Genomic DNA, 27,988 nt, shown 5'->3' with positions numbered 1-27,988 from the left:
GGTATCTCACTCTAGATTCCCTTGAAACATTTCCCTATTCAGCTGTTACTTTGGTGGGGTTTTTTTTTGTTTTTTTTGTTTTTGTTTTTGACAAAAATGATGGGAAGAGGAGTTGCTCTGCTTTCAGACAGGGCTGTGTGAAATAAAGATGCTAAATAACATTTCTCACTTTTGTGCTTAGCCAAGTTCCTTCCATTTTCAGCTCCCACATCGTACATCACCCAGTAATACAGAAGGAGAAACCACAAGAGCTTCTTCTCATGCACCTGAAACTGTGTTGGGGAGTTGATAGGAAGCAAAATAAACAAACAAAAAAGCAAACACAACAAATGCAAGAAAAAAGAATTCTGCAAGCAGTACCTTACTCCTATCTGTCTTTAGCACTGCCTCTCACATTCTTTCCCACTTCAGGGGGAATGCATGTGTGGAAACCACACACTTTCTCTTCTCAGGAAGATGAATTCACAGGTAAGAGCAGCAGCTGCTAGAGCTTGTCCTCAGGCCTGTATTTACCCTCTTGCTATTGAACATGTTTATAACCTGCGCTGACACAGCAGCAGGGAGCCTTGGTGTCATGAAAATCCAGCGCTTTGCTCTAAAAGCAGCATTAGTGCTATTTCTGCAGTAACCTCACCCAACTTTCCAATGTCAGCAAAGGCCAGCAGCTTCCATCAGACACTAACACAGGGCCAGCATGGTTTCCCAAAACCTCTAATCACTTTATGCTTAAGCAGGCACCAGGACAGTGCCTTGTGGTTGTTGTACCTTGTGCCAGTGGTTGTTCCACATCTGCTCCTCCAACCTGCCCATCTTCAACAACAAGCACACCAGGAGAAGTCCCAACTCCAGTGATCAGGTCATCTTTTCTGCCCTGGTTTAGTGCTGAGTTCCACAGTCAACATGGCACCGATGTGCAGTATAGCAGTGGAGCCAATCTTCCAGCTTCCTTATCTGCCCCTTTGCTTCTCCACCTTGTGCCAGAGCAGCCTATGTCTGACCAGCAAAGCTCAGGCTATTGAATTATTTCACTCAGTAAACAACCAGTTCAAGACCAACAAATGTGAGATGTTAGTTACGTCAGCAACATCTGCAGACCACAAAGCTGTCACACAAAAATAAGAAGGAAAAAAAAAAAAAAAAAAAAAAGGAAAGAAAAATATTTAAAGGTTAATTTTATAGTTTTAGCAAAAAAAAAAAAAAAAAACAAAAAACAACTCTCCATGAATCATCCTCTATTATTTGTAATAGTAGTGATTTGAGAGAAAATGTTATGAACACAACTCTCAGTCTCCAGTGAAAAGTGAATAGCATGTTAGTGTAGGCAGAAAACTGCCTTCTTCTGCTTTCTTCCCTGCAGTGGTGACAAAGTGTAGTGGTGGCACACGAAGGATATAAGGGGAACAGAAAGCAAGTAAGCATCTGGAGGAAATGGCAGAGGCTGCTGTCTGGATGAGGGGAAGGACAAAAACTTTTATGTTCCTGATGCATAAGATTTGTAAAAGTAGAGAAATTAGGAGTCCCCCATGACTAATAATTGTGAGCAGAAGTCACTGTTAGTTTAGCAGATGCCTTATTTCATATAAACTGCTTTATTTTCCTGAACTCCTGATTCTGAGATGTTCTGCATGGACCAGAAGATCCAGTCAGTGTTCTCCAGTTGGGATTTCCAGGATTAGGGCAATATTTGCTTTGCTTTTGTTGGGCTTGGTGGGGTTTTTTTGGTAGGTTGGTAGAACGATTTGGTTTGCAATGCAGCAATTTGTCTCTAAGTTACCTTTACCAGTATTTGAAGAAGCGGTGTTCATTTCTCACTGATTGGGTCTTTTAAGAACATCTGCTTCAGTCACTGGAAGGCAGAGGTCTTTCCTTTGGCTCAGACATAAATCTGTCATACTTTATTAGTGATTTTAGGCTGTGAAATGTGACTCCAGCACGTCCTCTGCTGGCCCAGTCCCAGCTGCAATGCCACCTACACAAACACGGGTGTAATGACAGCGTCTGAGCCCAGGAAAGGACAGATGCAGGGCCTTGGCACCAAACTGCAAAGCTGAAAAGAAGGCCACCCTTGCTGTGATGGACTGCAAGCCTACAGAAGCCTTCTCAGGTTCCTGGGGTCTGTGCTTTAGGTCTCACTTTGCACACAACAGCCAATCAGGAGCTATTTTTGCCTTCAGTGAGCAAACAGAATCACTTTTTATACACATAGAATTATCTTCTAAAATTAGAAATCCAAACAGATTATTGACTTCTATTTTTCAGAGCACAGTCAGTATTCATGTCCCCATATGTGCCAGAGCAAGAGAGACCAAATGCAGCCAATTCTCACCAGGTACATCTGGCTGAGCTACAGGCTGCTCTGGATGGGAAACACCTGCACCCACATACACCTGCCAAAAGCTAAGGACAGCTATGAAACCCAAAAGGCCTAAGTCAGTTATGCTATGGGGCTGTGAAGAAGGTAACAAACCGCTAGAGGGAAGCCTGACCTCTGTCAGTAGCCAAGTCTGGCACACCTCTTGAAATCCATCCTGACAAAGCTCTCAAACCTATTGCTGTATATATCAGAACAGTACGTGTGCATGTGAATGTTGTGAATCTGTGTTAACAGATAACAGCTCATAATGCATCTTCACACAGTTGTCCCATGATTATCAGTTGTAAATTCAGAGTGAATTTGACTTTAATCAAACACCTTCTCCACTATCCTTGATCTGATGAACCTCCTACAACAAGCACAGAAAAGAGGACACAAATCTCTTTTTGCACTCCATCACGACAGTGAAGAAATGCATTAAGAATTGGAGAGAGCCAAGAAGAATGGAGAACACTGAAGGTGAGTGGTCCTGTTTCATTGTGATTTTACTAGCTCTGGTGGTATCGTGTTTGTTGTAGCTATTGCTTTATACACCAGGGTTTGGAGAAGAGCTAAACAAGCTCTGCTGAAGGAACTCCCTCACATGTACAACACTGCCTAAATATTCATCCTACATAATTGGGCATTTAAAACGAAGAAAAAAAAGTGTCATTAGTTTATAGGCACAGAGGTAAGAGGCGATCACACCATCTTTCTTGTGGCTATTTACTAGATTATGATCCACAAAGAGTGATTTGGTCAACAATTAGCAGCAAGCCTCAGATCTGCATCTGTCTGCTGCAGCTGCGTGGTATTTCTACCCTCATCTTTTACAGCACCAGTACTTTTGGCAATAGAATAATATACATTCAGATCTTCAAACAGTAGTCAAGTGATGTCAAATGATCTATCTTCTAGGAGAAAAAGCTTCATGCAGATATTACCCTTTGTTTTTAACCAGGCAGAATTAGCAGTGCGACTTAGAACTAATAGCCTTTAAACAACTCTTTAAGACCTAACACAAAAATAAGATCCATGCTCCTTTACCTCAGTTTCCTGAGAGTAGCCCACAAAGGTCTTCTTCAGTAGCACATACTCTTGTCTACAAATGACACGTGGCAAAGATGCATCTGAAGAAAACTAGCATTAATTCCTCATCACATCCTCTTTTCTTTCCTTTTCCCTCCCCTTTTCCGTATCCATCTACTTTTTGGCTGCTTTTTATTAAGTGTAATGGTGTGTATGGGAGGGTGACTGCTAAATTCCAGTCAGCTGTAGCCAGGGCTGAGATGAGGAAGCAAATCCGTTCAAAATTAGGCACAGCATAATGAAATCCAATGATATGTCACTGGTTAAAGGGCTACTGATGAATTGCAGAAAATAAAGAGGACTCGTACTGAAGTTAAATTAATGTCACTGGGATTACACTGCTTGGTACTCAAGGAGCCTACTCAGCTAGGGTCTTCTTTGCACCCTCAGTACTCACACGCAGCTGTCACATTATCCAGGGCAATACCTTTAACTCAACCCATGTTTTGCATATGAAAACACAGACTTGCAGAAAAGGCAAGAAAAGGCCATCTAAAGAAGGGCGACCTGAAGCATTCCCATGTTACAACAAGCAGAAACGTGTCTTTCTTTTAATAACACCTCACAGCAAGGGGTATTTCTGGTGCTTGGCTATCTTCAGCTACAAGAGTTTCTTTTAGTTTCTGAGCAGAGCATTTCCAGCTGCAGTGTAAAGCCATTATTTCTTTTCCCATCTGCAGTGGGGATACAGCAAACTACCTACTTCTTTCATCTTAATAGCTACTATGAGTGTGTTTGAAAACCTATTTATGCTCTCCACACTTCAGCATTTGTGCTCTGTGCTCAGTCACTTCTGCATTCCAGAAGTAACTTGCTGTATTTGTTCCTGTTTTACTCTCTGAATTGAGCTGTTCTGTATTTTTCTCTCTGTATTTTTTTTTAGGAGAGGCACACCAGACTGAACACTCCTCCCCAGAACCTTAAACAATTGCTTATTCCATAACTATATTGACTTTTTTTTCCTACATAACCTCCCATTTCATATCTAGTCATGCTCCATCTCCAAGCTGCTCTAAGACTTAGATCCTGCATGTAAAACTATGCATACAACTTTTTGACCCACTGCATTTTTCCTTTCCCAAACCGTTCATCCAGCTTGTCAGCACCATCTGAAATACCTAGGAGGCTGCAAACACAGAAAGTAGTTTTCGTAACATGTAACAACATAAAGCAATATCATTATAAAGCAATATGTTCATTCGTAAACTACATCCATTTGTTCTGCATCATTATGAATTATTCTAGCTCCTACGAGTACAAAGATTACATAAAAATCTGAAAATTCAACTGCTTTTTCACACAATTGTTACATTCGCTCTTTTGTCCTCCAATTTTCTGACTGTAAGTCATCAGAGATGGGTGAAAGGCAGAAGGGTAAAGCCCCTTCCTTCAGGCTGCAGAAGGCTGGCATTCCCACCCACTGCTGTGGAGATCAGAGGGAGGTGACAGATGCTGCATGGCGAGCTGTGCAAACACGGGAATACAACTGCTGCCTTCAGAATGTCAAAGCTGCGAGGCAGTGTGTTGTGGTGTTAAATTAACTTCAGTTTAAGGCTTTTCTTGTTGTTGTTAAACAATGTGGAATGGTAAGATTTGCAGATGTACAGTGCAATGTTAGTACCATGCACCACGGGGCACCCCAGATGGCTCTCATTTCACCAGAAATACTCTGCCAAGACTAAAGTGACGAGCAAGCTGAGCTTTTGTTTCACTGGTGAGTGATTAACAAGTGCACCATGCCAAAACTAAGGCAGAATTGGAGGAGTGTCTGCACAGCTGCCACTGCATATCTTGGTGCTTCAGACCAATCCCAACTGTAGGTTTAGACTCAGTGAAATGGTTTGCAAAGGAACTTCTTCCTCTGGCCTAGAACACTTAAGTCCAGCATCATGGGAGCAACACTGGAGAAAGGATTTCCAGCTGTGTCATTTGCTTTGACCACACTGACAGCTGGTGAGCACTGGTCCATCAGGACCACTCTAAGAATCTGGTGACCCTTTTTGCTAAGATCAAAATATGTCACTCATGGTGTGTTTATACAAATTAACCTTTGTGGTCAGTGAGGAGTACAAAACACAAGACGTCAAGGCAAGAATACGATTAAATTCCTACCCGATGGCCTACCTTCATGAGTTTCTCATCCGCCTTGGAACAATCACTCTACAAGTATCTTGGCCTTAGCAACCACCCTAAGAGAGATCAACCCAGTGAAGTTACTTCTGTTCCATAATATTTTTGTCGTTGTGGCTTTATTCTTTGTTCAGAAAACGCCTGTCTTTGGTTGTGTGGCATTTTCAGCCACTCCACCACTGTTTGGCAATTTGAGAGGTTCTTCTCATTTGTTTGGGGTTTTTTACTTTCCTGCAGATTGCCTTCTTGATCCCCTTCATATTACAAGTCTTTTCTATACAGGCTGTTTATAAGATGTATATATGCACCTGTGATAAAGGGAATAGACCTTTTCAATATTACAAATAAACCTCTAGCACTTGGTTTGCAGCAGAAAGCTGCAATTTTATCACTGTAAGTGGCATCATTATATGCACAATGTAAGTGCAATTTTACTTCCAAAGCCATTTGTTCACTCTAACTTGAGTGTAAACACACTTGCCAGTGGCAGACAGCCAGAACAAAATGTGATATACGTATACATCTCTATACTGAGAGAGAGGGAGAATCACAAAAACCAAAACCCACCTTGATGCCTCTTGTCCACTTCCTCAAGATGGCACTGTCGGGTTGTATTTCCCCACCTACAGGGGCAGCCACTCCAACCTATCTCAAGTAAAGGCAGGAATCACTCCTTGTAAGCATTTTCTTCAACTTTCTTTTTATTATTTATTTATTTGGTCAAGTCTGAGTAGTTCCTCTTGGGTACTTTCTATTTCTGAGCAGCACCCATGGCATCTCCACATTAAACACCTCAGTGATTAAATCCGGGACTCTGATGCTCTGGGATTTCTCAGGATTCATTATGGCAGCAGCAAGGTTGACGTTCTCATTCTCATACCCAGGGATCTCAGTGCCAAGATGAGGGGACACAGACTGGGTGGCGTGCATTGAAATATGCACCCTGACAGTGCGCTTTGGTTGTGGCAAGAGCAATTTGTGCAGAAACTTCAAAAAAAACCCCACCAAGCTAAGCCAACATGTGTGCTACAGGCACACTAATTGCCATCGTCCAGCTGAGACAACACCAGTATGAAAAACCAGCCTCGGCTCGTGCCTCAACACACCCTTGTCCCTTGAGCAGCACCACTCATGTTAATTGTTCTGTGTGGTGTCAGAGCTGGTCTCATTCCTCTGCAATTCTTTGATACGTGCTCAACCGAACATTAAAGCACACTTGAAAACACGTTGGTCTGAAAACAGTAAAAATGTAGTGGTAACTCAGCATTACACCAGCTGCAATGGGGAAATCCTGGAGTGCAAAGACAACAGACATCAATGAAACACATTGAATCATTGATTCTACTCTCTTTTTCCCTACGGAATCCCAGAATAACTGTTAGCTAAGATCCACTTAGTTTTAAGAGAAAATGATTTACCTCTTATTTTATGTCTGCTTCTTTCACAGGCAGTTTTGCTCATCAACCTAGCAGTAAATGAGCACAGGAGACGTTCTTTGTGGACAGCAACATCTGGCTTCTTTCTCTTGGAGTTGAGGAATTTAATGTGCCCACAGGGTACTGCCAATGCAGGATGGGAACAAATGGGCCCAAGGGCAATGGGCTTTGATGCTTCCATCTGGCTACATGCATGGCATTGCCTTGAAAACCTGGGTTTGGGTTTTGAGATGATAGAGATTGCAAGAGCCGTGGCTTTCCTTTCAGGCCTTCTTTATGTCAGCAGTTTCAGACCTTCACAAACCTTCTGTAACAGTGACCAAATAGCCTTAAACAGGTAACAACAATAAAGAGGTGATTATACCATGGAAAAGTGTTTTAAACTGCAATGAAAGCAGCATATTCTGCAAAGATCCAAAAACATCTCAGTGCAGACAGAGTGATGCTTTCCACAGCATACTAATTTCTATTCAACACAGCGCTCCTTAGCTGGAATGAGCCAACAAGCTCCTTTCAGTGGCATTGGCTCAGAAGGAAAGAGACAAACACCCATTTTCTAGCTACAATATGCTTTAGACTTCCATAGCATACAGGTGCAAGGCAGATGAAAGTTCTGCTATTAAATAGTCTCGCATTAAATTAGTAACACTTTTCTTGGCTTACTGTCAGAAGAACTTCAACCAGGAGACCACAAAGAATAAGGCTATTTTTCATGTTTATGTTCTTAAACTCCTGAGAGGGATCTCAATCTGCTGTATGATCACTACTTAGGGATCCCTATCAGATCTATTAGTCGCAAACTAGGTTTGATTTCTCATGCTCTCATACATCCTTCTCACACTCAACAAGTGAGCTGGAGCCGGCAAGCAGTGTGGAAGGCACACACACACATACAGCAGTGCTGAGATAACATTAATTAGTCGTTGCTTCGGGCCACGGCTTTCATGAGGTCCCACTCTTCTACAACACTGAGCATTTGTGGTGATCTGTGCTTTTGAAAACGTGAGAACGCTACTTGCCAAGGGCTAAAAAGGAGCACTTGTCCATCTAGCCCCCTCCAGACTTGAGGTGCACCCAGTGAAAGAAGAGGGAAATCCCAGCCACCTTCAAGCAGCAATGCACCTGCCCCTTCCCATCAAATACTGCAAACCTGGTATCACAAGTTAAACCCTGTTAACCACAAGATAAACCATGAACTGCAGCTTGCTGGTAATAAACATTTACACGTTTCTAGGGTGGTGAAGAGCAAAAATTGCCAAGTGGACCCTTCGCAAAGAAGTTCAGAGATGTACAGTGGCAGACTTCACTCTATCTGCAATAATCTAGGCCACATCACAGATGTGGGAAATATTGCTTTTAGGCAAACCTGTGATTTTCACTCAACTCCAGCCCATTGCAGTTATAGACTTGGTTGTGTAAGGCTTTCTGGCCAGAAATATCAGTCCTTACACTGAGAAAAGATGGATAAAGAAATGTTACAGAAAAGTAGGGGAAAAAAGTGCAGTTTCTATGCAAGTCAGCACTTTTTCAATTCAAACCATTGAACAGAACTACATCTTTCAGGAAGTCATAGCACTGGGTATGCGTAGACCCTGCAGACAAGGCAGCTCCACACGAAGTACAGGAATGACTGTGCAAGGCAGGCGTGGGTAGCATGGCTGCTGCCACTTTTCTTCACTGCCATCCCTCTGGGGTGTGAGACTGTAGTGAAGGTTGTTGACTCCCAATAGTCAACAGTGGCCAGGTATAACTGAAACACAAAGAAAATAGTATTTGTTGTCTTGTTATTCATCATCAAATGCAACGCAAAGGTTGAGAAGAAAAAAGTTTTCTAGGTGCTCTAAGGAAGGAAAAATATTCTATATGCCATTTATTAGAGTATTATGATCTATGATTGAGACTGTGATTGTAACATTGCTTTCTGATCTGATCTCTCTTGCTGTGAGGAAAAAGAATAATGTCTAAGAACCACATTCTGTCTGGCAGGAGAAATATCCTGCAATATGACATTGTAACCCGCAGGAGCCTGAGAACTCAGAGACCTGCCAGGAAGCTGTGTGGTCCACGTGCTCAGATCCCAGCGTGCCTCATATCACACTGCTGCAAACCATTATTTCTTCTCACCAGATGGATGTGAAATTTGCCATTGCTTCTTTTGAAACCTCAGGTTTTTGTACACCACTTCCCCCCGCAGTGCCACTGTTTGGTAAGCATAGCATCTTCATAAAACAGAAATTATTCTCTACTTTAGACACAGCAACCTCACATTTTTCCAGGGGGCTCCTCAAAAGACACACTCTGTACAAATCCCATGGAAACACCTGTAAGAATTATGTGCATTTTCATAGGCTGCATCTGCCCTGGGGTTCACCAAAGCCAATAGAGTAAACCACAAACCTTCTCAGCTGGCAGAGGAGGGGTATGCTGGAAAATCTCACTGGAACAGGCTGCAAAGCACATTTGTGCAGCTAGCTCTGTGTATATTCTTCACTTGGGAAGCCCCATGTCTATTCTTACAGTTTCAGTAGGGCTGAGCTCACGGCTTGTCTGGCTATGAATAGCCAAGAGATGTTGTAGCCTTTTGGTACATCCATGACCAGAAGTGCTTTGGCAAGGTGCAAGCTGCTCTGTTCTCATATGGATTGTGGCCCTCTGAAGCTATGAGGAAGATGCCACACTGTATGCTTGGTGTCCTGTTGTGAACTTCTGGATCAGATACAGCTTGAGGCTTTGTGCCTCAGAAATATTACTGCTGTAGTTCTATGCTCATAAACAGCCAGCTCCAAGAACTACTGTATTTGTTGCCATTAGAGGTCTCTGTCTCAGAGGCTGAATTTGGCTGCTCCCCATCACTGGCTCTTTGGATAGTTCTCCTTTAATGAGTTCAGTTGATGAGCTGGACTTAGAAAACAGCTTCCTAAAAAGAGGCTAATTTTGTGGTAGCAAGCCATGGTAACCTGCTCTGAACAAGACAACTTATTATCTTAACTCAATTTGTCCATCCAGCATTTGAAATCATCATGACACACAAAAATATCAGATGCCAGTGACAGCACACCACCGAAGATTACTTTGAGATGGGCTTAGACTCAGGTCTGGGCTGATGAACCTTCCACTTCTTCATCGCATCCAGAATTTCTCCCCAAGGATGAACACAGTTTTTCATTCACCTTCCAGCTCTTCACTGGGCAATGTCTTTTCCTGATTCTTTTTGTTCTGGACCACTAAGTCTATGTTCTATAGTTATCTGGGAGAGCAAGTCACACACGCCTTCAGAATAGCACAGAAATCTGTCAGACCTCATCACTGAAATCTGATTCATTTGCATTTGAGCATCCTAATTCTAGATCTGAAACCAAGCTCATTCCATTCTTGCCATTAAATACAAACAAGCACATATTTTAGACATTTGTGAAAGCTGAACTGCAAATTTGCTTTGATATATTTTCCACTAAAAAAGAATAGCTCATGCTGCAGTAATACAAATGAATGTGGTTTCGCAATGTATGAATGTGTTTCCCCTGAAACAAGCTTTGAGTCCTTAAAAATGACAAGTGCTACCTGGTGTAGCAACAGCAGCACTTGCACAGAAAGGATAAAACATGGAGAAAAATCACCAGTCAATAAAGAAACCCAGAGAATCACAGAATTGGAGGGGTTGGAAGGGACATCTGGAGATCATTGAGTGCAACCTCGCTGCTAAAGCAAGTTCTCTACAGCAGCAAAGTGCCCAGGCAGGCCATGAGTATCTCCAGGGAAGCAGACCCCACCAGCACTCATTCCAAGGCTCTGTCAGCCTCAAAGAAATGTTCTTCCTTGTGTTTGTATGGAGCTTCCTGTGTTCCAGTTTGTGCCCATTGCCCCTTGCTGGGCACCACTGCAAAGAACCCAGCCCTGTCCACTTGATTCCCACCCATTACAAACATATAAGCATTGATCAAATCCCAACTCTGTTTTGTCCAGGCTGAACAGCCTCTCAGCCTTATCTTTGCCATAAGCTTTGTAAGTTGTTTGCTTGTATATTTCGTTCTAGTTACTCAGACTATTATTTAGGTTATTCCTTTCACACTGACCACTATTTGTTTTCTAGCTGCAGTGCAATAATAGCAAAAGGATAAGGTTGATGAAACTGTTATCTCTAGGCAGGGCTAGTAATAGGCATTTACCACATTTCTGTGGTTAATTTAAAAAAAAAAAAAAGAGAGAGAGAAGCAAAAAACTGAAGCAAACAACATCCTATCTCCTTCCCATCAAAAACATTAGAGTTACAGGTATCTGCCTGCATCTTTGGAATTGAGCATTTAGTGAGCAGGATAGCAGGGTGATAAAGGCCCTGGGAACACCAGACTCACAGAAACATCCCCTGCTGAGCACGATCACATATAGCAGTTGTTGGGAAAAATTAAATAAGCAGCCACCAAAGAGAAGGGGAAACAAGCTCTAATTTCTCAGCTGATAATCTGCAGGTATGGCAGTGAGTCATTTCACAGCTTGCCCAGATTAGACATGCTCTAGATTTAAGCTGTACTAGTTGTAAATGAAGAGCTAGCCTGCAAAAGCACAACTTATCTGTGTACCAACAAATTATGTGCTTACATACAGGCGATGCACCCACACATATCACAAGCAAACTGCCAACATAGCAACCATGTGGTTGGTGTGCAGAAATGCTGATTTTGAGTTCTGCTTCGCCAGGCAACACCAAGGGGGAAATTTGCAGAGCCATGAGCAATGAATCCACCCCGTGGAGCGAAGGCAGCACTGGGTATAAAAGTGCATTTTTAATTATAGAATCACAGAATGGCCTGAGTTGAAAAGGATCACAGTGATCTTCTACTTCCAACCCCCTGCTATGTGCAGGGTTGCCAACCACCAGACCAGGCTGCCCAGGGTCACATCCAGCCTGGCCTCCAAGGATAGGGCATCCACCAACTCCTTGAGCAAAATATTTAGTTAATGTTTAGTTGCACTCTTAGATTTCTTTTCATGACTTCTGATTCACTATGGTCTGTTGCTGTAACCCATAGCTAGCCCACAGCTCAGAGAAGACAGAAGTTGGAAAGGCCTTAGAACCTCTCAGTTCCATAACATGTTTTCCAAGTGTTACGAATCGTACCAGCATTATTTCCTCAGCTACGCAATCCTGTTATAAATTCTACTCAAGCTTTGCTATTTTCCTTTATTTTTTCTTCCAATCTCATTTGCAGATGAGACAGGTAGAAAAAAAGTGTTCAGAAATTGCTTTTTTTAATTCTCCAAGTCCTGCAGCCGCAGTACTGGCACTACTTTTTCTGTGGTAAGAACACAACTTCTCTATAAAGATTAAATTACATCCAAAAGCAGGTGGCAATGTGAAAAATGTCACTTAGAGCTATTTAGAGCTACTTTTTTTTTTTCTTTTTTTTCTTTTTCCTAAATTTGCTACCTCAGTGGAGTATTGCAATGTGTAAGGTAAATGAGCAGCCAGCAGTTACCACAACACACAGCAGTGGTTCCTGGCACCAGCAGGTGAGTTTCACACTCCAACCAGAGGAGGTCCAGAGGCGGACTGCTTCTACTCATACATGAAGTGCCAAATTTCACACACACATGTATATATATATGTTTATTTATTTACTTATTTCTATGACACTGTATTTAGGGCTTTTTCTTCTTACAGCTCTGTTGTGTGAGGGTACGGTTATTATTTAAGAGAACATCACTATGTCATCGATCAGCACTTACGTTTTCTCTCCAGTGTATTATGTCACTTGGTGCAAACACAACCACCTGACAGCACTCCCTCCAGACTACAGCCAACTAGGGACTGAGACCAACAGCTCTGAGTTCTCCTCAGCATTACACCCCTGTCTGTTAGCTCCTGAAGATGGCAATGGATTGACACTCCCATTTTTCTGCTGTTTCACTCTTTCTAAGCACAATTACCTTTCCAAATGCTGTACATTAAATGACAGCTCCCAAAGCAGAGGAAGACCTTCACACTCCATTAGGAAAGTGCTAATGAGGAAGAATCTCTGAAAGCTTTGTGTGTCTTGGGAGTTTGAGGGACAGCACATTTTGAGAGCGTGTCCTGGCTACTGTGTGACACACGGATCGACCAGGCTAAGTTCCCTACACCTCGCTCCTCCTGCCAACAAGCATTTGTTTGCTGCCTTCCAGCCATGAACCAAACACCTGAATTGGCTTTAAATAGTTTAACAGCTGCACACACATAAGTAGCTAAATCTTTCAGAAGCAGCTGAGTGCAGAACCGCTGATTTCCAGCATGCAAATTGGACAGAACTGGGGGGAAAAGCCCTCTTTCTATGACTGTCTCTCCTACAACTTTCTACTTGTCCATCTCCCCTCCAGCACAATGAACAATCTGCAGTTTGGGGGTAGCCACCACATACCTGCAACAGCTCTTGGCTGCTTCATGTCAACTGAAGGCCAGCCCAAAGCCAGGCCTGGCTCCAGGGGCAAACTGCTCTCCCCACGCCAACTACTTGCTGGAAACAGCTGAGGATTCAAGCCTTTACGCTCTCTCACCTTCACTCATCTATATAAAGAAACACAAAGCACAGTGCAGAGCCCTTTGAAATAGGGAAAAAAAAAAGAGTGAGAAGGAAAGAAGGATGTGGTTATTTAGTAAGAGTACTGGCAGAGCATGGTCTTTAAGCAAATGCTCTCGTGTTCTGTAGAACAACCTGGACTGAAGCAATCCTGCTGAACTTCTTGCTGAGATTCAGGTAAAGTAATTTGTCTTTTAATTGTTTTTTTTTTAAAATTATTTTTTTATTTTTTTGCAGCAATTAAACACTAGCATTGAGTGCAGAGTATTGTTTTTAGGCTTGTCTGATAATTATTGCTTATAAGGATAAAAAATTAATGAACTATGTAGTGTGGTTTGTCTTAGAGAATGAAAAGATTTTTATTCTCAGAGATAAGGATAGATATATTCCATTGCAATCAACATGTTTAGTATAAAGTGGTAAGAGATTATCCAGATTTTATCCAGATGAAATATATAGCAGATGTGGACTTACGACTTATTATTGCACTAAGCCATCTTTCTGTTATCTTGAGTATCCATGAGAGAATAACACAAATAACGATCTAGAAAACAGATACAATCAAAGACTGCTTCATAGCAAAAACATTACATGGTTTGTAATTATCAACGGGTAATTATGGTAAGTGCTGTAAAAGTCCCTGCTGAAGCAGTAAGCTGAATTTCCCTCATTCCTCTTCTATATTATAGCTAGATCGAGAACGATTGGCTTGCTTTGTTCTGTCATCTGATTAACATTTCCTTATTAAAGCTACACCTACACTTAGAGTAAGTCATAGATTTAATGATGAAGACTTTCCTATGAATGAAGCTTTCATGCATTACTATGCCCTTACTTCATCATCCCCAGTCTGTGCTGACATACAGACTTGTGGGAATCCCAGCTAGAGCCAAATGAGCTCAAATCTGAGCTACAAAATGAAAACCATTCATGCACCCTATTGTATTGCAAAAAAAAAAAAAGAGGAAAGCTAGTACTATAAAACCTTGGTGCTCCTCGGTCATTACATTTGCTGTTAGCTTAACCACCAGCTTCTGCTCATTGGTAAACCATTAATACTTGCACAGTACATAGGAAGTGGAAAATCCTCACTCAGTAGGAAGAATTAAGAACAAGCAGAGCAGTGACAGCACTGGGTCTGCTCCAGCTCATGCAGTCTGCCTTGGGAGGTGCTAAGTCCAGGCTCTGACATTACCCTTTGACTTCCAGAAGCTGAAGCAATCCTGGGGCTGCAGGCAATTTCTTCAGGACGCTCTTAGAGGGCAGAGAAAATTCTCTTCAGAAGAGAAAACACGCTGCCTGTCTCTTAAGAAGGTGGAAGAGGAGTTGGGAAATGGCAAATCACTAAGCCTGGCTTCAGTATTTGGACTGGAGTCACCCGCTGGAGAATCTGTTGTGAGCACCCAGCCGACATCTCAGCAGTAAGTATCAACCCACACAGGTTTGTCTGAGAATCATTGAAATGGAAGTAATTTGACTTTTGTCATCGTCAGCCAACCCTGACTGGGCGTGGGGGGAGCAGCTTTGGGCACTGTCTCTAAAGAAATTCTCATAACCAAATGAAGGAAATATTACTGTATGAAACTTATACATAATGAGTGATCGACTCACTGAGGAACTCCTCTATCTGTCAGAAGAGAAAGATGTATTCAGTTCCGTATCTTTCAGCTTCAGTATTTTTGTTAATTGTTTGGACTCTGTGATAAAGATGAAGCTTATCAGATGACTGAGCTTATTTGTCAATGGAAAGGAGTCTTTGGGTAACTTTGGGCAAACGTTGCTCCATGCAGACAGTTTGCAAACAATTCCTGCAGGCTGCTCACGATGTGAAATTTGAATGTGAGGGGGGCTGTGGGATCAAAAGCTTCAGGCTTTTAAGAATCAGTCACTGGAAGTGAACGTCTGAAACAATGGCTTTAAAGGCAGGCTAACACCTTCCTGAAGCTATTTTCAGGAGCAATGCTGTCTGTAATTTTGTGATGATGAATTCTGAAGAAAAAGCACTTGGGGATACAGAAATGCGGTAACAGAATCAAAGCTCATACTTCTAAGGGATGCCACAAGCAATTTTCTGATATTTATCTAGTGCTAGATTAACAGCTGTTGTTGCTCCCCCAAAATGTTTCATGCCAGCTGATCTCTCCCCAGCTAAATGGGTGCTCCTGGTCACAGGACACACATGCTCACACAACAACACAACACCCCCATCTCCTCTTACCTGTCCTGGCCCAGGCATCAGCAGCTTCTGCCCATGACTCCCTGGCACATCTGGCAGTGGTGCATCCCCAGCTCTTGTGGCATTCTCTCATTTACCATGCACCACAATCACATGACTTTATAAGCAGCTGCCTCACCTTGCTAGCTCAAAGAGACTGACTCAATCTCAGTCTGACTAACAAACCAAGGTTTTCTTTTTGTTCTCATTTCCGACAGATAAATCCACTGATAACAGTCAGACTTCCTTTTGCATTTCCTAAATTCAGAGGAAAGTTGCTCAGTCCTCTGGAGATGCCAGCCAGATCTTGCCCCGTGGCCAACAGCACCTCCTTGCGGGTTGCATCCATACTAGCAATCTGTGGCCAGGTGAACCTGCTAAGGACTGGGCTGGGTGACTTTGTGCGTCTCCCTGTTGACCTTCATTCAGCCTGTCTTCAGCCTTACCAGCTTTCCTGTAAACATTTCCTCACCTACTTACCAGCTCTTGCTCAAATCTCAAGCATATCTAGTGGTATTTAGTTATTTCTAGTGCAGTTCAATCACAGTTTCTAGTGCAAGTGTCTTTGACCTTCAGCCTTTGCCTTATCTGAAAAAGCAGATACTTCATCAAAGTTAACGATATGGCATGATCTGCCAAGGCCTCATTTAGGTTATCATGTTTTCAGTTTTTCTTTTGTTTAAAATCTGAGGGCAGATTTGGCCTAAAACTTCTACTTTTGCCTAAATCGTGTTTACTTTCATTTCCTTTAACAGATAGGCTAGACTGATCCTTTTCCTGTTCTCTCTGTGCTTTAGGGGAGAGATGACCAACATCAGTGGAGAATGCAACTTTACAAGCATCGACAGATTAGCCGAGACCCTCCGGTTTGGGATCTCCATCCCCACCTTCATTCTTGGCTTGGTTCTCAACACCCTGGCCCTCTCAGTATTCTGCTGCTTTTGGAAGAAACAAACCAAAACCTCAGTCTATATGATCAATCTGGCACTTGCAGACGTTCTGCTGCTTCTCTCCCTCCCACTTAAGCTGCACTACTCTATTGCAGAAGCACCCGGACTCCTATGTGCCTTTATACAGTCACTGTACTTCGTCAATACCTATGGCAGTATCTTCATCATTGTTTGCATTACTGTTGATAGATACATCTGCTTAAAGCATCCATTTGAAGGTCGAGCTAACCAATCCCCCAGGTGGGCAATCTTGATTTGCTGTTTCATCTGGGCAGTAGCTTGGCTTTGCAGCAGCCCAATATATGCGTTTCAAAAGAAAGATTCTTTGAAATGTTTTCACAACATGTCAGATGAGGCCTGGAGTGTCCCTCTCATCGTTTCCGTGGAGATCTTCGGATTTCTGATTCCACTCTCAGTGATGGTTTTCTGCTCTGCACAAAACATCTGGATTCTTCTGAATCATAAAAACAGAGCCAAAGAGAAAGTAGAAGATTCCTTACGAGTCATTATCATCAACCTTGTTGTCTTTTTGGTATGTTTCACACCTGTCCATCTTGCCATCTGCCTACAGTGCCTGGTAAGACAGCAGGTGATAGTGGACTGCCGCCTGAAACAAACCATCAGCCTCTTCATCCAGGTGTCAATGATACTAGCCAACCTCAACTGCTGCCTGGATGCCATCTTCTATTACTTTGCTGCCAAAGAATTCCGTGAGAAAACACACCTGAAAAAAATTATTCAACGATGCCCTGTCTTTAAGCCTTGTGCCACATGACAGGGCCTTTTGCAGTAGAAGAATGCCTCTTCCTTGGCTGCCGCTTGCCCTGCAGGTGGAACACTGATAGCATTATTCCCAACATGGCAGTAAGGCCAGCTTGGCCATTGCAGGAAGGGCACAGGAGGGAGAAGGACAATATTTTTCTCACGAATGTGAACATGTCTTCTTTTTTGAGATCAAAGGGGAAGAATATGGGGAAAAAAGAACCAGCATTATGAAAATATCAGTGAAGCCAAAAGAAGCATTAACCTTGATGCAACCTATTAAACCTGAAAGACTTGTCAGAGGAAAACTACTGAGGTCACTGGATTACCAATTAAAATCAGCCTTTGCCATCGCCACAGTGGTTTTCCTTTCACCAATGTGATCAGAAACGTGTTGCTTTGGGCCAGTCAAACCCAGAAATAACTTCAACACCTTCTTGCTAACTTAAAAGGTAACTGAGAGATATAGGAAAGTATCTGGCCAAAAGTCTGGCTCTGCTCTTTCTGGAAACCCTGCAGAAGGTCTCTGTTGGACCTCATTTACTCCAAAATCTCGGCTGACCCTCCCATAAGCATTATAAACCATCACACACCAGCCAGGGCTGTTCCACAGAGGACCAGGCTGCCCAGTACATGACAACATCTTTTTATACAACACCCCATCTTGGCTAACAGCAACAAACAACGAACCTTTCTGATAATTGTGGCTCGGGAACCAGCATGGTTTTATCCTGCAACTTTAAAACAGCTTTTGCACATTAAAAACAACCCCTTCAAATACTGCATTTAGTGAAAGGCTGTACATACAAAGCGTAGGTAATCATTCTAAGATATAACAAGATAGATGTATGAAAGTTTTCTGCCTGTCTTCTCATTCTTTCTTGGGGAAGAAGAACGTATGGAAGCAAGTATAACATCACAAGCATGAAATTCAGTTTGGGAGCACCTGTCTGATATACTCTAGGCTCCCAGACGAAACACTGGATCAGCTCTCTCAAACTCATTCCTCAGAGGAGTCCTCCTGGCCTGGACTTTCCATTTCACAAAATGTCTCTGGACGTGCCAAGAGCTGACTCCATGTCAGCTCTTCTGGTATGTCACTGCCCTTGGGCTGTTTGTACATTCAGCCCTGAGTTGAAACTAAAGGCTTCCTTACTGCAATGTAAGCCTTCTATTCCTTGTACCGTTATATTGTTATGGTTTATGCTCTTACCCAGAAGCACCTTCGCATCAAGAAATCCATTTCTGTGCCTTTAAAAAACAGCCATAAAATTGCTTTAACTTGGTGGCAACCAGGTCTTTGTTCTGGGGCAGATACTCCTTTTATTTAAAACAGGAAAAGAAATTGGCTTCTGTTTGAAGGAAAGAAAAAAAGACACAGGGCTAGTTTCGAAAATAGAATTTTCAGTCCATTGATTTCTAAATAAATGACTGATTGCACAAGTAGGCAGCTGTACGCATCTCATACTGGACCTAATGTAAGAGTGCTTTACAGCTCATTAATACTAGATGTTGCCACAGCTGAGTCGTGAGAGGAGCTCAGAGACAAACAGAGGCTTTTTCATCACCTTTGCCATTATCTGCTGTTATGCTGAAAGAGAAGTTTTACAAAACAGGAGGTCTGCAAAACATTATTTGCAACTGCCTCGATCATTCAGAAACCTGCATCCTTTTCAGTATGAGATAGCCTTTCTTTCTTGTACTTTTTGCATTACTTTGCATATGAAATGTGTGTTTTGGAAAGAACATGTTCTAGAAAATAAACTCTATGTGTGAAATGTATGATTTGAAAATACGCTTTAATTCCCCAGTCTGACAGCCGCATACGATCCTCATCTCTCTATTTCATCCCAGAATCACAGAAATACCAAGGTTTGAAAAGATCTACAAGATCATCCGGCCCAACCATCCACCTATCACCAGTAGTTCTCACTAAACCATACCCCTCAACACAAAATCCAAGCATTCCCGACTCATTTTCTCCTTAAAACAGCTCCAAGACTTAGCTGGAGATTTTGCTTCCCAGAAAGTACTTCATGTTTACAGCTATGGTATCAAAGAACAACCGAATTACCACAAATAAACAGGGAAAAAAGTAAAAACAGGAAAGATGATCACACCCAGAAGTTTAGATAATAAATTTCTGAGGAAAATCTCTCCATAAATCATTGACAGTACCCTTCCAGGGGGAACTACCCTCTTCTCCACAAGAGAGCAATGCAACACTGGAAGGGATTGCCCAGAGAAGCTGTGTGACAACCACTCATGGTTGTTTCCAATATGTAGTCAGATATATAACAGAATTGATCTGATCTTGTGTTGGAGGAATACCTGCTGTGAGAAGGCAGCTGGTCCCAGAGAGCCCTTCCTATCGCCCTGTGATTTCAGCAAATGCAAAACTATTTATATTTTTCCTGTACAAGACAAAAAGCTGCTTTGGTGTTGCTGATATTATGGCACTGATTGCCAAGAGCGCTATTTCAAGCACAGCACAAGACTGAGGAATTGCAGTAGCTTCTTAAAGACCACCAGGTAGCAACTGTGACACATGGCACAAAGTCATGATGAACACCGTTGGGACTATTGAGGCAATATCCTTGTCTTCCAACTATTTATTGGAATAAAAATGTTCAGAAAAGATAATTTTATAATCTTAAAAGGAATAAGTCCACAGACCTCACAGGCAGAGAGCAAAAGGATACAAGGATTCTTGTAGATTTGGGTGGAGAAGTTTGATTTGCCAGGGCAATAGCGACAGCGCTTGTGCGCATGGCCATGTGTTGTCAATGGCAGACGAGAAAAGGCTTCATTTACAGAAAGAAACTTAATTTGCTCAGTGAAAGAAACAGAGATCTGTTCATGAAAATCATCTGTAAGAATGGAAGCGATGGTAGCCACCACATAGACTCAGCCTGCTCATGCCATGCATCACAGCAAACTCAGAGAATAGAATCTGGAAGACACGTTGAGCTATTGTCCTCCTTATCACCACAGTGCCACTTCTCTGTAGGCCCAAAGTGATACTGTATATAACTCAATTTGACTACATTTTGCTTGTAAATGAGAGGACCTGAGTATACTTGACACTCCTGAAGGAAGAGGAAGAAGGAAGAGAACCCAGCTGTGCTGGCTTTACAGGTCTCCTACAGTAGTCAAACCTTCTAGCACAAAAGAGCATACATTTTCAGTAAGAAGATCTCACTTTCAATTCACTGCTTTTCAAGATGATCTTAAATTTAAATAATATCTCTGAATTACATCCTTGACCTCCAGCTGAAATTATATTACTTTTCAGATCAGAATTTTACATGCAGCCTCCTCTGCCCAATTTACTGTTAGCTCTGGAGAATCTCCAGTCGGTTGTATTTTTAAACCAGTGAGAACAGCAAGCAAAAACCCCGAGCAACTCGAGATTGCACAGAACACTTTTGATGATGAATAAAACTGAAAAGCATTTGACATTTCAAAAACAACAACAAAAGCTTTCCTGACTAAGTACACGACTTCACCACTTCAATTTTCAGACTTCACAATAGTAGAGATTTTTTTCTTTCTCGCTGTTATTTCTAATTCAGAGACAAATGACAATGAATGTGGATCCCTCATATGCCCAGCTCTTCTCCCAGGGACTCACAGGTACCGTATGCTAAAAGAAGCATTGTCCTAGTAGAAAGAAAAAGTGCTAATCAAAAACAGCCATTAGCAGTCTATATTTCACATGGATTAGCTTACTCCTTTGGAAGGACTTACTCAGAAACGAAGTATCAAAGAAGAAAAATCAGCTACTACAAAGAAGCCCGCATGTCCAGCTAATGTACATACGTCACTCTACTGGCTAAGCACACGATGCTTTCTTCTTTTCAGAAACAATTATTATTCCCCTTGTGTCTCACAGCCCACCCAGAACATCTACTCCAAATGCTGTTTTTACAAGCTTCTTAGTACCATGCAATAAAAAAGCCCACTATTCCAACACTGTGCTTTCTTCCCCTTTCACATGTGACTCTCAGACTGATCGTCAGCTCTTACCTGTAGTTCAGGGCTACGGGAAAGATAGTTGTGTCTCCATCCTGCAGAACCCATCCAAGATGCCTCCTTCAGTAGCCGATAGCAGCCTGCAGCAGTGCTGCTTTTGGACCTGGGGCCCTTCCATCATCTTCTCTGGATGGGCCAGGCCTCCACAATGCAAGAGAGTGCTGACTGCCCCATGGGGCATTTTTATCAATGGTACGTGACTCCACCAACGCTCTACAACTAGCTAGCATCTGTTCAGCAGTGAATGTGATTCCCAGGCTGCAGTGGGTAGACTCATACAGCAATTGAAAGACCATCAAGCATGAGAGTGGTTCAGCCAAAAGAAAAAGAAAACAGAAAAAAGATAAAACCTGTGCGCAGGGTTTTCCCCAGACTTTCTAGATCTTGTTCTTCCCTGATGGATTATCTCATCTGAAATTTCCCAGTCCTACGTGAGAGCAAAACTTTATACCAGTGCCACTCCACTGACTATGTATATTATGTTGAACTTTTAAAAAACCACTACCTGCAAATCCCTTTGAAATAACTGGTTTAATAGAAAGCGTGTGGGCTAGTTGGAAAATTGCCTCTTATAGCCTTCAAAAAAAACTATTGCATGATTTGCAAGCAGAAGGCAGCTGAGGCAGGATCCAAGCCCAGAGCAAAGCACAGGCAGTGCTGACTCACTATGGGCAAAGCAGGCACGTACCCTGCAGGCCAACATCATTTCATTCTAATGAAAAACACCAGCTGAAAAAAGCGTAAAACAGACAGAGCTTAAATGAAAACTCATATTCTTAAATAAATGTCACGTTAGCAGCTTATCACATCAAACAATTTCAAGCGTTCAGAGATCTGAGGAGTGAGAAGAGCAGCCACCCCAAGCCTGAAGAAGCCTGCAGATGATAACGCAAAGTTGAAACCAGTTTGAAGACCAAAACTGATCTTCAGAGATATCCTTCCTCAACCTCACATTTCAGTATGCTGCTCTAAGCGATACTTCACTTGGGCATCAGCACCACATTTTAGCCTGTCCAAAACATACATCCCACCACAACTAAACCTGTCCTACACGCACGCAAGTGAACGAAAGAGGAATCAATGCTGCGGTGTTCTCAAAGACTTTTTCCCCCTCTCATCAAAATGGTTTTGAAGGTTTCCTCCCCCCCTAACTCCTTCCTACAAGGCTCGGGCCTCCATCCTTTCAGCCAAAGGTGAGGAAAGGGCTGCAGAGTGGCAGTGCGCTTTGGGAGGCCCATGAGTCAGTAGGTGACAACGCAGGGCAGGGAGCTCAGCAGCCCTGTGCCCCATGCTCTCTCCCCCCCCAGCTCACTGGCAGTGCCTGGAGCTCAGCAGCAGAGCCACAAATAGCAGCACCTTAAGCATGATGGGACCTCAGCCACCACACACCAAAAGGGAATTTGGCTTTCCCAGGAGGAACTGTCACTACAAAGAGGGGTAGAAACATGCCTACCCCAAACAAACTGATGAGAAATGTGCCCGCCTTTGCCTTTACACAACACTAAGGATGGGTTGAATTTCAAATCACTATGCTTGCTAGGCTTGTAGAGAAACACAGAGACAACCCCCCCCACACACACACATAATACATTTTGCTCTGTCTGCACTCCCCGCACTGCCAAAATGCAGGGAATGAAGGCAAGAGCTCAGCCACCCCAAGGGGAAGCTGCTGCTTCCCTCAGCCACCAGCCTGCTGTCTGCAAGAGGAAGGAAGACCCAGAGGAAGAGGAACAGGGGATGCAGCAGCATGCAGTGCACGGTGGCAATCATAGTGGCAAGCTTTGTCTGCTGCAGCCTGCCAGGGGAAGGAGCTGCCTACAGTCCTGCTGCAGGGATGGGCCTGAGCCAGCCGTGCATAGGCTGTGCTTCTGCAGCTGCAATGACTGATTCAGAAAGCAGCAAAACTGTAGGCTGTGGGGCCAGGATTATTAGATATTAGGAAAAAATTCTCCTCAGAAAGAGCAGTGAGGCACTGGCACAGCTGCACCAGTTGTGGAGGTGGAGTCACCATCTCGGGAGGTGTTCAGAGCTGTGGAGATGTGGCACTGAGGGATGGGGGCAGTGGGCACGGTGGGGTGGGGTTGGACTTGGGGATCTTAGAGGTCTTTCTCAATCTTCCAATTACCTTTTTAACATCTGGCCAACACGTAGATTAAAGCAAGTGTCTGCAGTGAAGCACGCATCATCAGACAAAGAATAGTTGAAGTTCTACAGTGTCTTTCATCTGAGGAAGTCAGAACGTCACCCCACAGCACACAGTGCTTGCAGCAGCACCGGCTGCACGGGAAGCAGTGCGGTGAGGCAGTGGGCAGGGGCTGAGCAGCCAGCACGGCCCAAACCCATGTCAAACCATGCCCAGAGCTGCATGACTTGTTGCCTTGGACTCTGGCTGAAAATCTGCTCTTGCGCATTTCACTTTTAAATATCTAGTAAGTAAAAAGAAATGCCAGCAACTGTCACTGCAGTATGCTGCATGACACAGGGATCACCAGAGCAAAATGGATGCAAGAACCATGGATTTTTTTGTTTAGTATTATTAAATCACTGCCATTTTTTGCCTTGCTAACAGGCCGTAAGTGTCACTGCTCTTCCAAGCACCCAGTCCCAGGATGAGGGCTTGCCACTGAGGACTGCACACAGCCAGGCCAGGCAGCAGAGTACCACCCACACTAAGTTATGCCACCTGCCAAACAGCAAAAAGCTTCCCCCAGCATCTGGCACTTCCTCTGCATCGTGATCTGTTGCTTTATACACCACCTACACGGAAAGCTGTGTGCTTACTTTTTGACTTCAGTGGCAGCACTGTGGGGAGACTGGGCACATCTGCAGACTTTGTGGCAAGTCTCAAAGTTCACTCAACAAGCAGGTGTTTGGGAGCAACCACGTCCTGCCATGTGCTTCCTCTCGCTCCAGCTCATCACTTCTTCAAGCACTCCTGAGGCACTGTTTTGGGCCCCAGCCCCAGAGCTGCCCATAGGGTGAGAGAGATCTGCAGGACAAGAGCTCCCATCCTGCCAACAGGCGCTGCCTCACGGCATACTGCTGGTCCTGTACCCACCTGATGCACAGAGGGCATGAGGCTGCTTGTAAGCTAGGAGCTTTAGGAAAGGTTTGAAAAATGACCTGCTTTCTCCTGTACTTGGTGAAGTGCAACAGCCTTGTGATAAGCAGATTTCAATGCTAAAAAAAACACGATGGGAAAACTGCTCCTTTGTGTTCGGTTTTGGAGCCTCGGTCCACTGCTGCTTTTGTCAAATTTCCCAAACCCTGGCAAAGTGCACTTGTATGCAAGTGAAGGACCTTGTTCCACAGTTAATCTCCGTTCTGAGAAAGGCCGCATTTACTTTGGGTAAAACCATGTTGCTGTTCTAGAAACCGCAAACGACCGCATTCACACTCATGATTGCCGTGTTAAGATCACACAAGATCAAAGAGAAAAAGCACAGCTTTGAAGAAAACACATGAGAACGTCCAGTCGAAGGCAGGAGGGAGAACAGAAAAAGGCTGTATGTTGTCCAGTCACATGAGACATGTGTAAAAACATGTACAGCTATTTTATCTTTTGTACAATGTTCTGAAATGAAACTAAGGTTAATTTCTGCTTTCCGCAGCACTGCCAGGGCTCAGCATCACCATCTGATTCGCCAGTGGTCCTCCCAGCAGCTGTATGACCTGACTGACTGAAATGCCAAGGAACTGCTGAAGCTCACTTCGCCATCAGTGAAGAGCTTCCGGCATCTCAAGTGAGCAATTGAAATGGTTAATATCTGGATTGCCCTCAACAAACTCCAGTCTCTCCTGCCCAAGGACAGAAGGCTTATAGGACACCTGGCTCCCAGATCACATCTCAGAGGTACACTGCCTCTGTGAGACCTGCACATCTGTATCCTGCAGATGAAACCGTACTGCTACTTAGGAAGCATCTCTGGTGCCCCATAATTACAGCAGATGCTGAGCCCTGAAAAGGAGGCCGTGTACAACTCCGCTTGTAGGCTGAGAAGAGCTCAAACAGGCAGTTATAAGGATCTATATTAAATCTACTGATGCCTGATCTTGTTGGAGAAAGGGAAAATTTTGGTGCTTTTCTCAAACCATTGATTTGTTTGTTTACAAATAACCTAACTTTGCACTACAGTCATTCTCCCCTTTGCTCAGGATTACATTGGCTGGGGAACTGTTCCCAGTATTTCTTGGAACTGTATAAATGTGTGTGATACATACAGATCCTGACACCTCAGGCTATCTCTGCACTTGGAACCTTTTGCAGAGCGGGGGCTTTTCTCTCCTCCCACACCATGTCTTTTCCAAAAGCAAAGAACTCCAGCCCCATGAAAGCAAGGCTCACTTTCTAGAAGGAAAGCAGTTCCTCTGGCAGTTGAAAAGAAATACCGAAACAGCATTAAAACCATCAAAATAACTGCAAGGATTTCTTTCAAAATTATCTCCCCTTTTCTACTGCACCACATTTGAGCACCCTGATCAGTGTTCCTGTTTACTGCAGGAGAGTTGGACGACATGGCCTTTCAAGGTTCCTTCCAACTCAAACGATGCTAGGATTCTATCATGCTGAAGCATGCCCAGCACATTACAGCTCTGGCTGCAAAGAGAACTGTGTAGACCTCCAGCTTTCCACTTCTAACCTACGGAGCTAGACCACGCTGCAAAGTCAACCATGTGTGGCATGAATTCTTTGAAACAGTGGGAGGTAAAGGATAGGCTAAAATGCCAAAACCAAACTACGGCAAGTGTGGTCTGTTGTGTGTTGTTGTTTTATGTAACACTAAGCTCAATAAAGCGTTAACACCTTCAGACCTATTTCCCTTTAGGTTTCTGTAGCAGGTAACAGAAATGCACAGACACCCTGAGAATTAAATCTTTTTCCGAAAAGTAGGCAGCATGACTCATTTGGAGTTGCAGACTTTTCTGAACGAAGCTAAATCATATTTGCCTGATTTGTACAGCAAACCCTTCAGTTCTTTCTTTCTCCTTTTTTTTTTTTTTTTTTTTTTTTTTTTTTTCTTTTTTTTGAGTTTCAGTGCTGGTAATTCAGTTTGGGTAGTTCTCCAGGATCATTTCTTATTTATTACAGCACTCTCAAACTTAGTGCTGGCTGAGCTGTGTAAAAGCCAATTTGACTGCAGTTTTGTGGGCACACACAGGGACCGAAGGCAGCGCTGCAGTCAGACATCACTGACACTGATGCTGACAGCATGCGAGAAACAGCACATGTTCCCTCTCCACGCTCATGCTAAAAGCGAGTGGCTGTTCTGTCTTACACCATTACTCACTTAGAGCACAAACAAATGCTTTGAGAGTCGTCACTCACAGATTTCAGTCTAGTTCAGTTATGTGTGTATATATAAGCATATATATATACACACACACACACACGCACCTTTAAAGAACATACACTGCATTCTGTCTCCCAGCGCCCAGCAGGTAGGAAATAGCAAGGAGCCACTTCCTTTCCTTCAGCCCTTAGCGAGCTCTTCCTTCAGTTTTCTGTCCTTGAAATACCCCTAGTCATGCAGCCACGATTAATTTTGACTCCTGCTTTCAAGCTGCTGCCTGTTGGCTTTCTGCTGTGTGCTGCCTCTTATTTGACCCCTGTATAAATCAAGAGCTGTGACCAGAGCCCTTCCACTCTGTTTGCATCCAATCCACCCACAGGTGGGTGGAACGCTTTTCAGTTCCAAGAACAGAAGTATTTTAAGAGGAATGAGAGCTCAGTGTGGCTGATACTATGCCAACCTCAACCATTTTCAGAGTTTGCACCCACCCAAGGGGCTCAGCAGCAGCAGCCTGTTCTTTGGATTCTTGTTTTTTTAAGCATTGCTGAAAAAGGCACAATTGGCAAATTTGTTTGACTGAAAGGTGCAGAGCGTGCCCACGAGCTTCAGTGAGCTGTGCAACTACCCCAATACCACTGTTACACTGGCAGGAGGTGCCAGGGCTTCCAAATGGATTTCCACCTGCTGTCATTCCTCGAGTCTTTTAAAAATAATTGTGGGGGTTTGTTCCTGTTAGTTTTGTGGGTTTTGTTTGTTTGTTTAAAGAGTGGCTGTCAACAAGGCCGAGCACTTTTTCCCATTTTTTAATTATTGCTAGAACTCAGAAACTCAAAGACTGGCCCTAAGATGTAAGTGCAGACATCATCTAGCAAGGTCAAAGCCGCCAGCTATTTCAGCCAGCTGGAACAAAGTCACAGCTCAGTCTCAGGCACCAGCAGCAGACAGGCAGGATGCTGCCCTCCCCACAGGCTGTTGGGAGCAGTGGGTGCACCTTGCTGTGCCTGGGCCAGCAGACCAGGGCAGGCAGCCATGGGGAGCTGGTCTCTTTCCACCAGCACTGCTCATTCACAGAGCTGCCTGCCAATGGGGCTTTCTGGGTTTGACACTTGCTAGAAAGCCACAGCTCAGACTATTCATGGAACTTGCCCCAGATTTCCCTCAGCAGTGAGAAAAAGC

The 27,988-nt window shown here is 43.5% G+C and overlaps 1 protein-coding gene and 1 long non-coding RNA gene across 3 annotated transcripts in view; one reads left to right on the top strand and one right to left on the bottom strand.

Moving 5' to 3' along the window:
- Positions 1 to 6,251: 6,251 nt before the first annotated feature.
- The window catches only part of LOC122161145, a 33,546-nt gene continuing 11,809 nt past the window's right edge, over positions 6,252 to 27,988 (bottom strand). For both annotated transcript variants that reach the window (XR_006169108.1, XR_006169109.1), the window contains one exon: positions 6,252 to 8,758. This is a non-coding gene — a long non-coding RNA (uncharacterized LOC122161145). The remainder of the gene's footprint in view (positions 8,759 to 27,988) is intronic.
- GPR55 (G protein-coupled receptor 55) lies at positions 13,381 to 19,264 on the top strand. Its single transcript, XM_042820273.1, has 3 exons — positions 13,381 to 13,736; positions 14,769 to 14,980; positions 16,572 to 19,264. The coding sequence occupies exon 3, from the start codon at positions 16,579 to 16,581 to the stop codon at positions 17,497 to 17,499; it is 921 nt and encodes a 306-aa protein (XP_042676207.1). The 5' UTR covers positions 13,381 to 13,736; positions 14,769 to 14,980; positions 16,572 to 16,578; the 3' UTR covers positions 17,500 to 19,264.

Source organism: Centrocercus urophasianus, unplaced genomic scaffold, assembly GCF_019232065.1.
Source record: "Centrocercus urophasianus isolate 14NV4802_14NV808 unplaced genomic scaffold, USGS_Curo_1.0 seq_19, whole genome shotgun sequence".
NCBI classification, from domain to species: Eukaryota; Metazoa; Chordata; class Aves; order Galliformes; family Phasianidae; genus Centrocercus; species Centrocercus urophasianus.
The sequence above is the reverse complement of the archived record's forward strand: the minus strand, read 5'-3'. Positions and strand labels throughout refer to the sequence as shown.

What these genes read in the sequence shown, in the direction of transcription:
- GPR55 (XM_042820273.1), top strand. Translation starts at nt 16,579, where the DNA reads ATGACCAACATCAGTGGAGAATGCAACTTTACAAGCATCGACAGATTA.